Source organism: Raphanus sativus, chromosome 9, assembly GCF_000801105.2.
Source record: "Raphanus sativus cultivar WK10039 chromosome 9, ASM80110v3, whole genome shotgun sequence".
NCBI classification, from domain to species: domain Eukaryota; kingdom Viridiplantae; phylum Streptophyta; class Magnoliopsida; order Brassicales; family Brassicaceae; genus Raphanus; species Raphanus sativus.
This window is the reverse complement of record NC_079519.1, coordinates 4,013,190-4,030,319: the sequence shown is the minus strand read 5'-3', so window position 1 is coordinate 4,030,319 and position 17,130 is coordinate 4,013,190. Positions and strand designations below refer to the sequence as shown.

Below are 17,130 nucleotides of genomic sequence, written 5' to 3'. Positions count from 1 at the left end.
CATCTAAGATCTTCGTTCAAATATTGGTTGATATATCATACATGGAAGGTTTTCTTTGTAAGGTTTAGTCATATAAAAGTTGTATGTATTTAAATTAATTGGAACGAAATGGTATATAGGAAAATCACATACATATCTATTTGCTTTACAAGAGAGCGTAGGAGGGAATGGTTTTGGTCTGAAAAGGAGAAACGTTTATGTTATCCTTGTCGGAAAAGACAGCAGGTAAAACGTTAAGTTGAAAGGAGACAGAAAGCGAAGAATTCTCAATAAAAAAAATAAAAGAACAAAAACTATCCAAAAAAGTGCAACTTTAGACCACCGACTGCATCTTTGTCTTAGTATATCTGATATCATAAAGATGTGATTATAAAATTATTTGTACACAATCAAATCGAAAAATATTAATCCAAATCTGATGGATTTTCTCCTTTCTCTTTTGCTGTTTGTTTGTTTTTCCTTTGTAGTTTGTACTGTGACATATACTTAGCATAAGCACTAAGGATGGGGGGGTTTACGCGTTGAGGAAAAACAATGCATCAGACCTCAAAACTTTCCTCTTCGTAAAAGATTCAATGATGTAAGCTTTGACTCATTAAACAACCAGCACATACCTTGATACATTAGAGTAAAATTTAACTTGCTACTAACTTTTTCCTAGGAAGAAAAGGTATGGTTCTCAACAATGGAAGATGGTGATTGGGCTTCCTAAAGACGACCATGGAGAGAAAGAGAGAGGTGTGCGTGAATGTGAAGTAGTGGTGAGCTGCAGCTGGATTCCTAATAATAATGGTAAGCTGCAGCTGGTATCCCATTTTTGTGTGTGCTTAAAAGTCTTTAAACTATTAGTTTAATCCAAAAAACATAAAATACACCCCTTTTGTCTCCATTAAGAAAATCACTACTTCTGTCCGAAGAAGACCAAAAGTAACCAAAGACTTTTGATCTCCTTTGACTTATTCGTAGTAATGTCGGCGTACGAATCATTTTGCCTTCTTTGTCCTATGGGCTTTCAGAAGCCCAGACCCAATAATATTTACAAGCCCAATAAGTTTCGATCGGAAGCCTATCACTACTTCTCCTTAATCGCTCGGTCGGCGTCTCCCTGAGGCTATACACTGAACCAAATCCGACGGCCACGTTCATTTACCGGCGGATTAACGTTAGTTCGAGACGAATTGTCGTAATGAGCGGCGAGTCAAGCACCGAGTCATTCGAAATCGGGCAGCGAGTCCACTCGCTCAACGATCCGCGTCGAGTGGGCACCGTAAAGTACCTCGGAGGCGTGGAAGGGTACTCAGGGACCTGGATCGGCGTCGATTGGGATCAAGACGGAGACGGGAAGCACGACGGAACTTTTAACGGCGTCTTCTATTTCGACGGCCGTTCGCAGACCTCTGCGTCCTTTGTTCGATCCGAGAAGCTTAGCCGCGGCATCACATTGCTTCAGGCATTGGAGCTTAGATACCAAACCACTTCAACTAAAGACGAACAAGGTCGGTCTGCGTTGCCTTTTGTTTTATCCTCTCTCCCTTACTGTTTTAGTACTAATGATTTTTTGTTGGTGTCTGTTGTTGTTTAGATGAAATGTATGTTCTGTCTGCGAAGAACAAACGTGTTTCGATTCAGTTATTAGGAGGGGACAAGATCCAGGATAAGTTGAGTCGGCTTGATGAGCTTACGAGTGCTTCTCTTCCTTTTCTTGGTGTTAGCTCTCTTGGTGTTTCATCTGACTTGGCCTCAGTTCTACCCAGTAAGATTCATTCTACTATCAGTTAAAACACTTTTAACGTTACTTATTTCATTTACTTCCTCCCTTTGTTCTAGATTTGAAGCTGCTGGATTTGACTGGAAACTTGATTTCTGACTGGGAGGTATTAAAGTCTTTGCATTGGTTGTAACATATGTAGTTCTGGATTTTCATCCAACATCACCAAAAAATATATATTATTTTTACAGGAAGTTGGTGCTCTTTGTGAGCAGTTACCATCACTTACCACACTTAATCTGTCTTACAACTCTTTGTCAAGTGAAGTTACCTCTCTGCCGCAGTTGAAAAACATCCGTGTTTTGGTTTTGAATAATACTGGTGTAAGCTGGACTCAGGTGATCTACGATTCTTCTCAGATTAATTGAGCACCGGTCGCCAGTTTTTAACTTTTTATGGCGGTGCAGGTTGAAAAACTTAGGCCCTCGTTGCCTGCACTTGAGGAGTTGCATCTGATGGGTAACATGATTTCTTCCATAACGGTAATGTTCTATTTTTGTAGTCCTAATTTCAATGCTTGTTCAGTTGCTCCGAGTAGGATATAGTTGCTTGTAAAACGGTCTCTTGAAAGACACCACTTGAGTTAGATTTTGCTTTGAACTTCCTTTTTTGCAGTCAACATCATCCTCAGAGGACGAATCATTTAATTCTCTGCGGCTTCTGAACTTGGAGGACAATTGTATCTTAGAGTGGAGTGAAGTATTAAAGCTATCTCAACTTCCATGGTTAGTAGTAATATATATTTCCCCTTCTACTTGTAGTTGACGGATGGTATAAATTGAACGTCCTAGTTAAAAATACAATCATCGTTAATGTTGTTTTCAGCTTGGAGCACCTTTATCTGAACAAGAATAAGCTTTCACGCATCTTTCACTCTGTAAATGGCAATGAATCACCGAACAAAGGCAGCGAGCAATTTCCAAGTTTGCGTTGTCTTCTTCTAGGTAATCACTTCAAGTGTTATATGTCTCCTTTCATGAAATTTAGCCGTTCATCTCACCCTTATTGCATTTTTTCAGGAGCTAACAAAATTGGTGATCTTGCCTCGATAGACGCGCTGAATGTATTTCCTAAGTTGGTGGTATTGCTCTTCTGTTCTGTGATACTCCAATAGATGCATTCTTGGTGCTCCCTGCAATTCGTAGATGTTCATTATCAAAGCTAGGTAAACTTTTAACTTTAACTGAACATGTCAAGTAACAGGACATCAGGCTGTCGGATAACCCAATAACTGATCTTGCAAGAGACGGTGTCCCGAGATATGTTCTCGTTGCACGGTTGACGAAAGTACAAATGCTGAATGGGAGTGAGGTAGAACAAGTGCCTGAATCTATTTAGCATATTGTTTACCTTTCAACTTTGACTTCTCTTTTAAATCTGAATCTTTTTGTTTTCTTCAGGTCAGAGCTCGTGAGAAGAAAGAATCAGAGATCCGGTAAATCGTCAAGCCTTTCTTTTCCGACCAGGGGAGGAGGGTTCCCTTCCTCTTCTAGGTCGATCTTCTTGTTTGATTCTACCGGCAGGATTATTATGATTAAAATTCTATTTTGGATAATAATAACAGGTATGTCCGAATGGTGATGTCAAAGTTCAATAACAAGCTCGAGGAGATTGAGCGGCTCCACCCTAGGTACATCTTAATCTTCACAAACAAAATTGTAAAGGGTACTATTTTGATTTCATGAAGTTTTCTGCCAGAAGAAGTTTGATATAATAAGACAGTGTACCCTGCGTGTGATTGCTAGGTTTAACGAACTCAAGAAACTCCACGGACTTGATGATGAAGTAGCATCAGCTGAGAACACCCGCCCGAAGAATATAGCATCTGGACTGATCTGTATGCCTTTTCTTAAAACGTTTCTCATCCATGGTTGATTAATACTATAGAAGCTGTGCTCTTATTTAGCTATTACATGTACAGCCATTACTCTCAAATGCGTTGGTCCATCCATGGGTGAGAAACCTCCACTGACAGACAAGTTACCAAGCAGTATCACGGTTGTCACTCAAGTCTCATTCGCCTCGAGAATCTAAATTCTAAACTGTGAAAATTTTCGTTAAGAAAGCTTTCGATTAATGTTTGCGAACAGGTTAAGAAGCTAAAGAGTCTATGTGAGAACTTGTTCAAGCTCAGGTCTATCAAGCTAAGGCTATTTCTTCATGAAGAGGTTCGTGAAAAGAACTATCGAGTGTGTTCTCAGTTTTGTATCTCTACTACGTTCATATTAATGTAACAACTCTATATTTCAATTGCAGGGCTCGCCTTTCCCTACACCAATCGATGACGAGACATCAAGATTACTTGACGCTGGAATCTATGATGGCTGTACACTTCTTGTCGATGAAGAGAGCTAAGACCATCACAGACACATTTTTGCAAGTTACTTGAGATCACTGTCCTAATCATTATTTCTAAAGGTGTTCTTTTACGACAAAACACAACTGATGAGTGCTGATGTTTCTTATAAAGCATTAAACTTGAGAAGATAAAAACATAATTTCCGAGTGTTCTTTTCAGACAAAAGACGATTGATGATTGATGAATGATGAGTGTGTTTTGTATCTCTATTACGTTCACATCAATGCAACAAACTCTATATTTCAATGGCAGGGCTCGCTGTTTCCCACACCAATCGATGACGAGACATCAAGATTACTTGACGCTGGATGTACACTTCTTGTCGACGAAGAGAGAGCTAAGACCATCACAGAGACATTTTTGCAAGTTACTTGAGATCTCTGTCCTAATCATTATTTCTAAAGGTGTTCTTTTACGACAAAACACAACTGATGAGTTATGAGGTTTCTTATAAAGCATTAAACTTGAGAAGATAAAAACATAATTTTTAAGAGAGTTCAACGATCTTGGCTCGTTTTCCACTACTTTCTCCACCTTTAGAGCTCTTATTATCATCACCATCATCTTCGTCCTCCTCGTCGCTATCACTCTCATCATCGTCGCTGCTCGACTCTCCCCTTCCATTAACCAAACCATTACCGGCAATAGCTGCTTCAGCAGCTTTGACAGCTTCGGGCGTGTTGAGATCAGCCACACCGAGCATCAAATCCATCTCTATGACTTGCGACTCGTCTCCCGTAAGTGCCTCGAGATCAAAAGCTTCAGAGTTTCCTTCCTCCGCTTCTTGCTCAAGTTTCTTGTTGGCCTCGGCCATGACCCCGAGAAAGCCTTTGAGTTTGTCGAGAAACTCGCTTTTGGGAACCGGAGCTATCGTCGGCTTCGATGGAGGAGGAGCCTTTTCCTCCTTCTTCTTCTTCGTCTTCTTAGAGATCAAAAGTGCTGAATCGATAGCAGATGAGGAGGAAGAAGATGATGGATTCTTGTGTTCCAATTCAAGAAGATCTTTGCTAGTTCCTTTCCTTCCCATGGTTAGGAGACTTTGGAGAAGAAGAGTACTGTGAGAATGAGACCTAGAAAGTGCGGCGGTGGTGCTTGAGAGGTCGCCGCTATCGATTTTTAGGGTTTTGGTTCTCAGTCGCAGCTATGGCTTCTTTAAATAGTATTTTTTCAAAAAAAATAAAAGGAAAATATATTTAATTTTGATAATTTAAAAGGAAAATTTTATCCCGACAAAAAAAGAAAAAATTATTTAATTTTCATAATTTAAAAGGACCGGTTGGACTATTTGGCTTTACCGGTAGGAGGAGCAACCTCTGCTTATCTTCATCCTCTATATATGTTTCGGTAAATGAATCTGGACCGTTGATGATGACAAGTGTATCCCATACCTTGAGGCGCTTTACCTCTGCTTCTTCACCTTCTCCACTGAAACACGAACTCGTCGAAACACTGCATAGGTTAGCAAGGTCTAACGACCTCCAACAAGCTTTCTCCTTGTTCTATTCTGCGCCTATCGAGCTTCAGTCCCACCAGGCTTACGGCGCTCTGTTCCAAGCATGTGCGGAGCAACGCAGTCTCCGCCACGGCATCGCTTTGCACCACCACATGCTCTCGCAGCATCCCTGTTCTTCTTCTCACTCGCGAGACCTTTTCCTCGCGAACCATCTCATCACCATGTACACGAAATGCGGGAAAATCTTATACGCGCGCGAAGTGTTCGACGAAATGCCTGAGAGGAATGTGGTTTCTTGGACTTCGTTGATTACGGGGTACGCGAAGTCGGGGAACGAGATAGAGGGTTTTAGTCTCTTCTCTGCTATGTTATCACACTGTTTGCCTAACGAGTTCGCCGTGTCGAGCGTGCTGACTTCGTGCCGTTATGAGACCGGAAAGCAGGTACATGGACTCGCTTTGAAGCTTGGTTTGCATTGTTCGGTGTACGTGGCGAATGCGCTTATCTCTATGTACGGTAGGTGTCGTCGTGATGGTGGATATGAGGCTTGGACTGTGTTTGAGGCCATGGAGTTTAAGAACTTGGTTACTTGGAACTCAATGATTGCAGCTTTCCAGTGCTGCAATCTCGGGAAAGAGGGTATTGGTGTTTTTATGCGGATGCGTAGGGATGGAGTGGGGTTTGATCGCGCCACGTTGCTTAATGTATGTTCTTCTTTGTACAAAAGCTCTGACTTGGTTCCTGATGAGGTTTCCAAGTGTTGTCTTCAGCTGCATTGCCTGAGTGTGAAGTCCGGGTTTGTGACTCAGGCTGAAGTGGCTACTGCGTTTGTTAAAGTTTATTCGGAAGTTTTAGGAGAGTTTGGTGAATGCTACAAGGTTTTTACGGAAATGAGTCACTGTAGAGATGTTGTTGCTTGGACTGGGATTATAACGGCGTTTGCAGTGTATGATCCGGAGATGGCTATTCATCTCTTTGGTCAGTTGCGTCAGGAGAAGCTAAGCCCTGACTGGTATACTTTCTCGAGTGTGCTGAAAGCTTGTGCGGGACTCGTCACTGCTCGACAGGCGTTGACTATACATGCGCAAGTCATTAAAGGTGGGTTTGGAGCTGATACGGTGCTGAACAACTCGTTAATCCATGCTTATGCTAAATGTGGCTCTCTTGACTTGTGTAAACGTGTGTTTGATGATATGGATTCGCGGGATGTGGTGTCTTGGAACTCAATGCTTAAAGCTTACTCGTTGCACGGACAAGTAGACTCAATTTTACCAGTCTTTAAACAAATGGACATCAAGCCTGATTCAGCGACTTTTATAGCCCTTCTCTCGGCTTGCAGCCACGCTGGACGAGTAGAAGAAGGAATGAAAATATTCAGATCCATGTTTGAGGAACCTGAAACTCTTCCTCAGCTAAATCACTATGCTTGTGTGATCGACATGCTAGGCCGAGCTGAGCGTTTTAACGAGGCAGAGGAAGTCATCAAGCAGATGCCAATGGTCCCAGATGCTGTAGTTTGGAGTGCACTACTGGGTTCGTGTAGGAAACATGGTAACACACGTTTAGGTAAGTTAGCTGCAGATAAACTGAAAGAGCTCGAACCAACAAACTCGTTGAGTTACATCCAGATTTCAAACATATACAGTGCAGAAGGTAGCTTTAACGAAGCTAGTAAAAGCAGAAAGGAGATGGAGACATGGAGAGTGAGGAAAGAACCAGGCTTAAGCTGGACTGAGATAGGAAACAAGGTTCACGAATTCGCATCTGGAGGACGGCGCCGTGCAGACAGGGAAGCCATATACAAGGAACTCGAGAGGCTTATTGGTCGGTTAAAGGAGATAGGTTATGTCCCAGAGATGAGGTCAGCGTTACAAGATATAGAAGAGGAAGAACAGAAGGAAGAGCATTTATTGCATCACAGCGAGAAACTGGCTTTAGCGTTTGCTGTGATGGAGGGAAGAAGAAGATCACACGATGGTGGTGTTCCTGTGAATGTGATACAGATAATGAAGAACATAAGGATATGTATTGATTGCCATAATTTCATGAAACTGGCGTCTAAGCTTTTGGGGAAAGAGATTCTTGTGAGAGACTCGAATCGGTTTCACCATTTTAAAGATTCTTCCTGCTCCTGTAATGACTACTGGTAATCGCCGACAATGAGTCCTAATGTTACTTTCATCTCAAGACAAGGGACTGGTTTGGAAATAAATAAAATTATTTTATTAAAGAACTTTAAAAGACTGTTAGGTGTGTCGCAATTAAGGAAAATAAAAAAAGAAAAATCAAACAGACAAGTTGCCAAGAGAGGTGGGGAAGGAAGAAGACGATTCTGATCTTCGATCCGCCATCGTCTTCCTCCTCGATCCCATTAAGATACGCATTCTCCACTCTTCTCTGTTCGTAGATCTCTTGTCCGATCACCGGTTTGTAGCATTGTCGTAAATCCGCCAGAAATGTCGATAAACATGAAAACGTTTACTCAAGCTCTGGCCAGAACAGCGGCTGTGATCGAGAAGACGGTGCAAACCACAGTACAAGAAGTCACGGGACCTAAGCCTCTTCAGGACTACGAGCTTCTCGATCAGATCGGTTCCGCTGGTCCTGGCCTCGCTTGGAAGCTGTACGCAGCCAAAGCGCGTGACACCACGCGTTCTCAGCAGTATCCGACAGTATGCGTCTGGATGCTTGATAAGCGTGCTTTGTCGGAGGCTCGTGTCCGAGCTGGGCTGTCTAAGGCAGCGGAAGACGCGTTTCTTGATCTGATTCGAGCTGATGCGGGGAAGTTGGTGAGGTTGAGGCATCCCGGTGTGGTTCACGTGGTGCAGGCGCTCGATGAGAATAAGAATGCTATGGCTTTGGTTACGGAGCCGCTCTTTGCCTCTGTGGCTAACGCGCTTGGGAATGTGGAGAATGTGGCTAATGTACCCAAAGATCTGAAGTCAATGGTGAGATTTTTGTGCTCTATTATCCGTTCTATCATGTTTTTTGCTGTCACTGCAACTTAATTCGAGGTCAACCTTGGCTTGGAGACAACTGCTTGTAGTGAGAGAATGGCTGATTGGTTATTATTTGCTATAATTGTGTAGGAGATGAGCTTGTTAGAGGTGAAGCATGGGCTGCTCCAGATATCTGAGACACTGAACTTTCTCCACAATAACGCCCATCTCATCCACCGAGCCATATCTCCCGAGGTTACTTTTTTTTACTTGTTTGTTTTCCAAGTTGTTTGTATTCGTTTACTTAACAAGTGGAGTTGTGACTTCGTTGCAGAATGTTCTTATTACCTCAGCTGGTTCTTGGAAGCTTGCGGGTTTTGGTTTTGCTATTTCAGCAGCGCAGGCTGGGAATTTGGATAACATTCAATCATTCCACTATTCTGTGAGTTTAAACTTTGACAATGTTACTAGACTGCTGTACGTCTATTTGTTGTATTCAACTGTACACGTTAGATAACTTCCTATGTATGATGACTGTTGACTTTTGATATGGAACATGCAGGAATATGACGTCGAGGATTCGATGCTGCCAGTCCAGCCATCCCTAAATTACACTGCACCTGAACTGGTGCGCAGCAAAAGTCCTTCAGCTGGAGCTTCGTCGGACATTTTTAGTTTTGGATGCCTTGCCTATCATTTAGTTGCTCGGAAACCGTTGTTAGACTGCAATAACAATGTCAAGATGGTAACTCTAACACCCGAGCTCGTTATTTTTGATCTTCAGATATAAGCTGGCTGATATGTCTTAGGATTACTTTCTGTTATCTTGTATAAATTAATTGAAACATTTCTTTAGATTCCACGGTTGATGATGGTTATCTTGAAATTTCTTGCAGTACCTAAACACGTTGAACTATATAACAAATGAATCTTTCTCATCTATACCCTCGGACTTGGTACCTGATTTGCAAAGGATGCTATCAATGAACGAGACCTATAGACCAACAGCATTAGATTTTACGGGTAAGAAGACATAATCCTGATGCAGCTTTCCTGATTTCTTCGTAACAGGTTTCTCTCCTTGCTTGTTACTTACATCTTTGCGTTGAACTCTCACTCTGCAGGATCTAGTTTTTTCCGAAGCGACGCTAGGTTACGTGCTCTGCGTTTTCTTGATCACATGCTTGTACGTGTACACACTTCCAATCTTTGTTTCAACAGGCTGTACGTAGATGGTGGAAAACATATCTCAAATCTGATAACCTTTTCGAAACACTTCTAACTTTTATTGCAGGAAAGAGACAACATGCAGAAGTCCGAGTTCTTAAAAGCATTATCAGATATGTGGAAAGATTTTGATTCCCGTGTGTTACGGTATAAGGTAGTCACTTTAATGACTTTTGTTTTTTTGCGATTTGATAGAATAATATTCGATGATCAAGTGATTGTTCTTGCATCAACTAAGCGAACCAGATTGTATCATGCAGGTGCTCCCACCTCTTTGTGCTGAACTTAGAAATTTGGTTTTGCAACCAATCATCTTGCCAATGGTTCTAACTATAGCACAGTCTCAGGTAATTTTAAATTCGGTGAATCAGAGTCCCATGGGTCTCTTCACTAGATTTTTATTGATTTATAGGTGCCATTGGTTTCTAGATAGAACTAGTTTTTCTTCTCACACACTTTTATGCGATGAAATGTTCCCCCTCGATTGTTTTAGTTGCAACAAATGGTGTTTGTTGTTAGATGGTTATTTCTCAACCTGTAACTTCGTACAAAAATTTGAACTTCCTCTAGCGATTGTTTTTGATCAATAGAGTGTCAACAATGGTGTTTGACCATATGCTTAGTTGTTGTAATCTGAAAATGACATTGCAGGATAGGAATGACTTTGAGTTGATAACACTACCGGCTCTTGTTCCTGTTCTGAGTACTGCTTCTGGTGATACGTTACTGTTGCTTGTAAAGCATGCAGAGCTTATTACTAACAAGGTAAAGTTGATCAATGTGTATGCATTACTGCATTATGTTTTTTCTTACCCTGCACATGTTTACGGGCTTCAATTTCTCTAGCCAGACACATCTTTTTGACAGCTATTTCTGACTTGTCTTTTATCTATAGTAGTCTGGTTGAAAGCTTTCATATTGAAGGGGTGAAATCCTTACTTGGCTTAAATTTTTGTTCAACGTTTCAGACTGATAGCGAGCATCTGGTGTCGCATGTCCTCCCTTTGATTCTCCGAGCCTACAATGATAATGATGTCCGCATACAGGAGGAAGTTCTTAAAAGATCCACATCTGTCGCCAAGCAACTCGATGGTCAGGTAGTGTGTAGTAGTTTTCTTTCTCACATATTTTTAGAAGAATATTTTTTTCCAAAAGGGTAAATTCAGTTTCTACGTGTGGCCTGCACAGCAATAGTGTCGCACACATTTAGGATCTGTGGTTAAGTTGGGCAGAGTATTGTAATTCAACACTAGATGAGTTCTTTTACTTAAAATTTTCTTTTTCCTTCTTGTTTTGCAGGTTGTGAAGGAAGCAATTTTGCCTCGCGTACATGGCTTGGCTCTCAAAACTACAGTTGCTGCGGTATGTTGACTTGTTTGATTATCTAAGCCTGATTTTGTTTAAATAAAATCAGTAGCTGTAAAGTCAAGACTCTTATGTAAATTAATCCCATCTTTTATCAAAGTTTTGATTTGAATATACTTGGTTTTTAGGTCAGAGTAAATGCTTTGCTCTGCTTAGCAGAGCTGGTTCAAACGCTTGATAAACCCGCTGTTATTGAAATCCTGCAAACAGTTCAGCGTTGTACTGCTGTTGATCGTTCTGCTCCTACCCTTATGTGTACTCTTGCCATCGCAAACGCAATTCTCAAACAGGTAGGAGACATGCTCAAATTTCACCTTCATATTTGAAATTTGAACCTCTTGACTTCCTTCTTCTCTATCTTCTGTAGCATCACTCTTTCTCTGTCATTGTTCTCTAGTATGGAGTTGAATTTACAGCGGAACATGTGCTTACCCTGATGATGCCGCTTCTCACTGCCCAACAGCTTAACGTCCAGCAGTTTGCCAAATATATGCTATTTGTCAAGGATATTCTTAGGTATCAGTACTTAGGAAGTGTTTCCACATCCTTATAGTGGTGTTGTCTTACTATGATCTACTTGTGTTTCTTGAAACAGGAAAATAGAGGAAAAAAGAGGAGTTACAGTGAGTGATTCTGGAATCCCAGAGGTGAAACCTCATTCTGCTGCAAATGAAGTCCCGTTTCAATCGTCGAACCAAACGCCCGAGAAGGTTGCTTCTGCAGCAAAGAGCAGTCCAGCTTGGGATGAAGATTGGGGTTCTCCTAGCAAAGCTTCTGCTGTGGGAAATCATGCGTCTTCTCATCAAGTAACAAACAATCAGTTTAACCAATCCTCAAACCAGTCACAGCCATCGACCATTTCTACTTTGCAAAACAAGTCAACAGCGCCAACCACATGCCCTCCAGTGGACATTGAGTGGCCTCCAAGACAATCTTCAAACCTCACTGCTCCAGCAATAGTAGATGAGACACAGCTAAACACAGGAACATCTTCTACTCCTGGTTTTGATGAATTAGATCCTTTTGCTAATTGGCCTCCACGTCCCAACAACGGCACTTCTGTTGCTTCTACTGGTCTGAAAAATGGCACAGCATCTGGTTTTAGCAACAATTTAACAGCCGGCACTCCGTTTCAGACAGCTAACAATGACAACTGGGCATTCAGCAATGCCTCCTTGTCTTCGCTGAAACCACCCCAGCAAAAACAGAGCCAAGGAGTGCCATCTTTCTCCAGCGGTTCTAACAATAACCAAAAGCCAGCAGCAGACATCAGCTCCATATTCGGCTCAAGCAAAACCGGTCAGCCTGCAATGAAACTTGCGCCACCACCTTCGACAGCAATGGGAAGAGGAAGGGGAAGAGGTCGAGGTGGCACCTCAAAGCCCAATGGTTCACAAACATCTCTATTGGATCTACTATGACCAAAGGATCCCGAGGTTAGTGTTTGATCTTGCAGTGAAGAGAAGCTTATACACATGGAGAGTGCGCGATATGCTCTGTGATAAAGAGAGAAAATTTCAGAAAAAATGGAGATGTTTATGTAAGCATCTTCTTGGATTAGTTCTGTTCACATATAAACCTAAGTGCATCTTCATGTTTTCAGGTTGTTTCCGTCTCTCTCAAATTGTGTAAATTTTGTTCTGTTTGTTTTCTTGCTCTAGCCGTTGCTTCTTTGGTCATTTGGATGGTAGGCTATTTTCATGTATACGGGTGTTCTTAAAATTGAGTTATATTTCAAATGTCTGAATCCCTCCATTTCTCTTTTAAAAGACGGAAATCGTTGTTAGTATGATTGACGTGTGTGGGAAGTAACCTTCCCAGTGAAACACAGTAAATGCTTTGGGCCTGTGTAAACACAATTGCTATGAAAAAATTGATTGGAATGTACTTGTTGCCGAGGTCAGGTTAAATGCTCTGGTACTACAGCTTTAGTTTTTAAGGTTGTGAATCCTCGTAATACACAAAATGTGTTTATATTGTTCTGTTTTCTTTATTGCTCACACGTTGCTTCATACTATCTTCCTTTTTACGGCTTTCATGTAGTAATAAAATTGTACTGGTGACTAACCTGCGATCCTAAAGAGATTGTAGAACTTTTTTTCACGGGACTGCGACAAGTTAAATAGGAAAAAAAATCATGTATACATTTTCAGTCCAAGATACATCAAATACCACTAAAATATTTATTACAAAACCCTTATTAGAGAAAATTACAAACAAACACAAACAACTGAAGAAGTCTTTCGGAGGACACACTTAAAAGAAAAGATGAGTACAAACACGAAGAAGACATTGAACAACATATGTCTTAAAATGCTTTTATTAGAGAGAGAGAGAGAGTACAAGAGATGGACTTAACGAGCACTTGTGACGACTCTGATTTTTCTTCGACCAAACGTTTCTGTGAACCACTCTTGATTGTGCGAAGCGAAAATATGTCCAATCACCAATCCGCAGAGCACACCTGGTCCATATGCTATCGCAGCTGCTATCCAGTTAAACATATGTTCCTCTGCCTCTCGTGATTCCTCGGAGTGTTGCAATGTGGGATACAAGACATGGGCTTCGTGACAGATATCTTCGAGACCGTAGAGTCCAGGGTTGTCGGAGAACGAAGAACATTTCTGGCTTTGAAACTGTGTGCCACGTGGAACTGGACCTCGGAGAAGGTTATGAGAGAAGTTCATGTATGACAGAAATGAGAGCTTACCAAGATCGTGAGGGATTTGACCAGACAGCTTATTACTCGATAAATCCAACGTCTCGAGATTGGTCAGATTTGCCAAGGCTAGTGGGATGTCATCTCTGAATGCGTTGCCTGATAAGTTGAGAAGACGCAGTTCCTTCAGGAGGCCTATAGATTCAGGTATTTTGCCGTAAAGTCTGTTTCCAGCCAAATTGATGGCTCCGAAGTCTTTTCGGATTTTCTCGTACCTCATCTCTATTCCTTTATTCACCATTTCCATCGATCTAAAATCATAGCTGTAGCCAAACCTTAGGTTGTAACCTGTGACCATTTCTGTGAAGTTGTATATTTTGGTAATTCCAAGCCAGTTGGAAAAATAGGAAGGTGGAAGAGTTCCACTCAAGTCGTTATGTGAAAGATCCATGACGCATAAACTCTGAAACCCAATGGATACATTCTGCTGATACAATGGCCCGTAAAACTTGTTTGATCTGAGGCTGAGAACATTTAGTGATGGTAGAGATCCCAACCAAGAAGGATACTTGTCCTTGATTCTGTTATACTCCACATTCACAAGCTGCAGAGCCTTGCAATGAATCAAGGATTTTGGAAGATTTCCCTCCAGATGGTTACGACCAACGTCGATCATTTGTAAATTTGTAGCGTCGGAAAATATATCTGGAAGAGTTCCACTGAAACTGTTGTTACTCAGAATCATGTCTGTAAGATAATCAATGGAGTTCCTTAAACATGGAGGAATAGAGCCGTTGAAGAGATTGTTGGACAAATCTAATGAGATTAAATCTTTTAGCTTGCAGATCCAATGGGGAAATGATCCTCGGAAATGATTCGAGCTTAGATCCATAAGCTTCAGCGTACTCAATCTCCATAAACAACTTGGTACTTCACCTTCCAAGTTGTTGTTGGAAAGATCAAGCCAATCGAGATTGACTAACTTTGATATAGAACAAGGGATTGGCCCACTGAAACTATTGTTGCTAAGATGTAACTCTTCAAGGTTGAGAAATTCAGATATGGATTCCGGGATCAGGCCACTGAATGTGTTATGAGAAAGGCCTAGATAATAAAGCTCAGATGATAATGAAGATGTATTCTTCACAAACTGTATAGGTCCCGTGAAATGGTTTCCTCCTAAATTAACCGATCGTAACGAGGGAATTTTGAACAAAGAATGAGGAAAAGGTCCGAAAAATGAGTTTTCACCAATATCAAACACCTCCAAGTCGTGGAATCCACTCATGTTAGATGGAAGCATGGAAGTGAAGTTATTAGAGTGGATGTCAAAAGTGGAAAGCTTCGTTAAATTGGTGACTGAAATAGGAAGGTTACCACATAACATGTTATAACTCAGCCGAATGTCTCTTAGTTCACTGAGGTTTCCGATGGAAGTTGGAATTTCACCTTCCAGTTTATTATACACAAGTTCAAGATTAGATAGATGCGAAAGGTTTCCTAGTGCAGAAGGAATCTCTCCTGTGAGATTATTATACCCAAGGTATAGTTCTCTTAGCTGGTCTAAATAGCCAATTGAAGCTGGGATTTTTCCTATGAGACCATTATCCTCAAGCGTAAGATATCTTAGTTGGTTTAGATTGCCGATTGAAATCGGAATCTCACCTACCAATTGATTATAAGAAAGGTGAAATAGAGTGAGACGAGAAAGGTTTCCTAGTGAAGAAGGAATCTCTCCTTGGAGATTGCAATTAGTAAGGAATAAACCACGAAGATAGTGGAGTTTGAAAAGGCTACTGTTTGTTTTCAGAGAGCCGTTAAGAGATTTAGTAGAAAGGTAGAGTGATATAACCTGGCCAGATTTATTATGGCACTGGACTCCCTCCCAAAGACAACAATCGCTGCTTTTGTTCCACGAACTTGGAAAAGACTTCTCAGTAGGAAACTCGTGCATGAATTCCAAAAGAGCATCCCTCTGGTCCTGGCGGCAAAAGTTGAGCGTAGGAGAAGCAAGAGTACTGTGGATTGCAACGGAGACAAAGATGGTAATAATACTAGAAAAGCAATAACAATGGTTTCGAATCATCATCTCTCTTTTTGAGTTTAAGTTGTAAAAGTAATGAGTTATGCTGATGTATGCTTCACTGGTTCTCTTTAAGAAGGAAGTTATAACGTAGTGACTTGGTAAGTCTTGCGTCAAGTCGTCGTTGATTTGTCAAGTCTTCGTCAACGAATACTCGCTTGTCTCTTTCTCCACATGCAAATAAACCCAAATCACTTAACGTTTTATTTAAGTTCTGTATATCTTTTTTTTTCTTTTTCTAAATCATTGAAAACCCTTCTAAGTATACTTGAACTATAGCTAGAGTCTATACATCATGCAAACTTTGAAAAATCGTAGAAGGCTACCAAACCAAATACAACCGAATGAATTGTGCCACTTTCCACATAGACCCAATGGACCATCAATTTTCACCCAAATCTTGCTTATAGTTTAATTTGTAAGCAGATAATTAGCCATACCAAAATTATGCACTGAACGGTTTAGACTACTTTTAACTGGAAATTGTCATTTCATATCCAACATATTGTGATATGTTTAATTCATACCCGATTTATATGGTCGTGTTAAAATTTACATAAATTTTCTAAAATTTCAAATAATATACATAATGTTTATTTTTGGTCAAAATCATACCATATCACATCGGCTACCGCATCATCTAATTTTGCTGACATGAATGATGCGTTATCTAATTTTACTGACGAGATGCCACGTGTACATTAAAAAACAAATAATCATTTTATAAAAATAATTTTATAGAAAATGTAAAATTTTATATTTTTTATTTACTGAAATTAACAAAAATTAATTAATAATAAAATTTTAATCATATATGAAAAACATATTCGTAAATGTTACGATCATATCATAATACCGTCCTTATAAAATTTATATATGTGTTGTAGTGATTTAAATTCAATGCTAGTATTGCAGCGTGTTATTCATAATTAATCATGAACATGTTATTTACATTTAAAGAATTTAGATTAATATATGTGACGTAACGGAAAAGGCATTCCCATAACATACTTTGGGCTAGTTGTTGGATCCTTCATATATCTAAAGTTAAAGCTGTTCTTCGAACGTCGGAATCCCTCCATTTATATTCTAGCAAATCGAAATCGTTATGGGCAAGGATAGTATGATTGACGTGTGGGAGAAGCAAAAGTGTTGATAAAATGTGAAGAGAAGCGAAAACCGGTTGTACCACACAGTGAAACACAAGTGACAGTAAGTTCTATATTAAACTAAATGATAAAATGACTACATTTGGTTTCATATTTGAGACTTCACAG

The 17,130-nt window shown here is 40.5% G+C and overlaps 5 protein-coding genes across 5 annotated transcripts; 3 read left to right on the top strand and 2 right to left on the bottom strand.

Annotated features, from left to right (window-relative positions):
- Positions 1-1,082: 1,082 nt before the first annotated feature.
- On the top strand, positions 1,083-4,334 carry LOC108827230 (tubulin-folding cofactor E). The gene is made up of 15 exons (XM_018600590.2): positions 1,083-1,496; positions 1,583-1,753; positions 1,828-1,874; positions 1,960-2,106; positions 2,176-2,250; positions 2,384-2,493; positions 2,594-2,712; positions 2,788-2,849; positions 2,972-3,079; positions 3,169-3,203; positions 3,333-3,398; positions 3,514-3,605; positions 3,690-3,766; positions 3,859-3,936; positions 4,025-4,334. The coding sequence occupies exons 1-15, from the start codon at positions 1,187-1,189 to the stop codon at positions 4,121-4,123; spliced, it is 1,596 nt and encodes a 531-aa protein (XP_018456092.2). The 5' UTR covers positions 1,083-1,186; the 3' UTR covers positions 4,124-4,334.
- Positions 4,335-4,498: 164 nt separating this feature from the next.
- On the bottom strand, positions 4,499-5,276 carry LOC108827231 (uncharacterized). The gene has a single exon (XM_018600591.2). The coding sequence runs from the start codon at positions 5,152-5,154 to the stop codon at positions 4,615-4,617; it is 540 nt and encodes a 179-aa protein (XP_018456093.2). The 5' UTR covers positions 5,155-5,276; the 3' UTR covers positions 4,499-4,614.
- Positions 5,277-5,410: 134 nt separating this feature from the next.
- LOC108827229 (pentatricopeptide repeat-containing protein At1g71420) lies at positions 5,411-7,813 on the top strand. The gene has a single exon (XM_018600589.2). It carries the CDS (start codon positions 5,493-5,495, stop codon positions 7,728-7,730), a length of 2,238 nt encoding a protein of 745 aa, XP_018456091.2. The 5' UTR covers positions 5,411-5,492; the 3' UTR covers positions 7,731-7,813.
- Positions 7,814-7,855: 42 nt separating this feature from the next.
- On the top strand, positions 7,856-12,850 carry LOC108827225 (SCY1-like protein 2 B). Its single transcript, XM_018600586.2, has 14 exons — positions 7,856-8,528; positions 8,670-8,774; positions 8,854-8,961; positions 9,082-9,264; positions 9,416-9,542; positions 9,644-9,705; positions 9,814-9,900; positions 10,007-10,093; positions 10,398-10,511; positions 10,715-10,843; positions 11,046-11,108; positions 11,240-11,401; positions 11,509-11,627; positions 11,707-12,850. The coding sequence occupies exons 1-14, from the start codon at positions 8,037-8,039 to the stop codon at positions 12,530-12,532; spliced, it is 2,664 nt and encodes an 887-aa protein (XP_018456088.1). The 5' UTR covers positions 7,856-8,036; the 3' UTR covers positions 12,533-12,850.
- Positions 12,851-13,234: 384 nt separating this feature from the next.
- LOC108827228 (receptor-like protein 12) lies at positions 13,235-16,014 on the bottom strand. Its single transcript, XM_018600588.2, has one exon. It carries the CDS (start codon positions 15,857-15,859, stop codon positions 13,466-13,468), a length of 2,394 nt encoding a protein of 797 aa, XP_018456090.1. The 5' UTR covers positions 15,860-16,014; the 3' UTR covers positions 13,235-13,465.
- Positions 16,015-17,130: the final 1,116 nt, after the last annotated feature.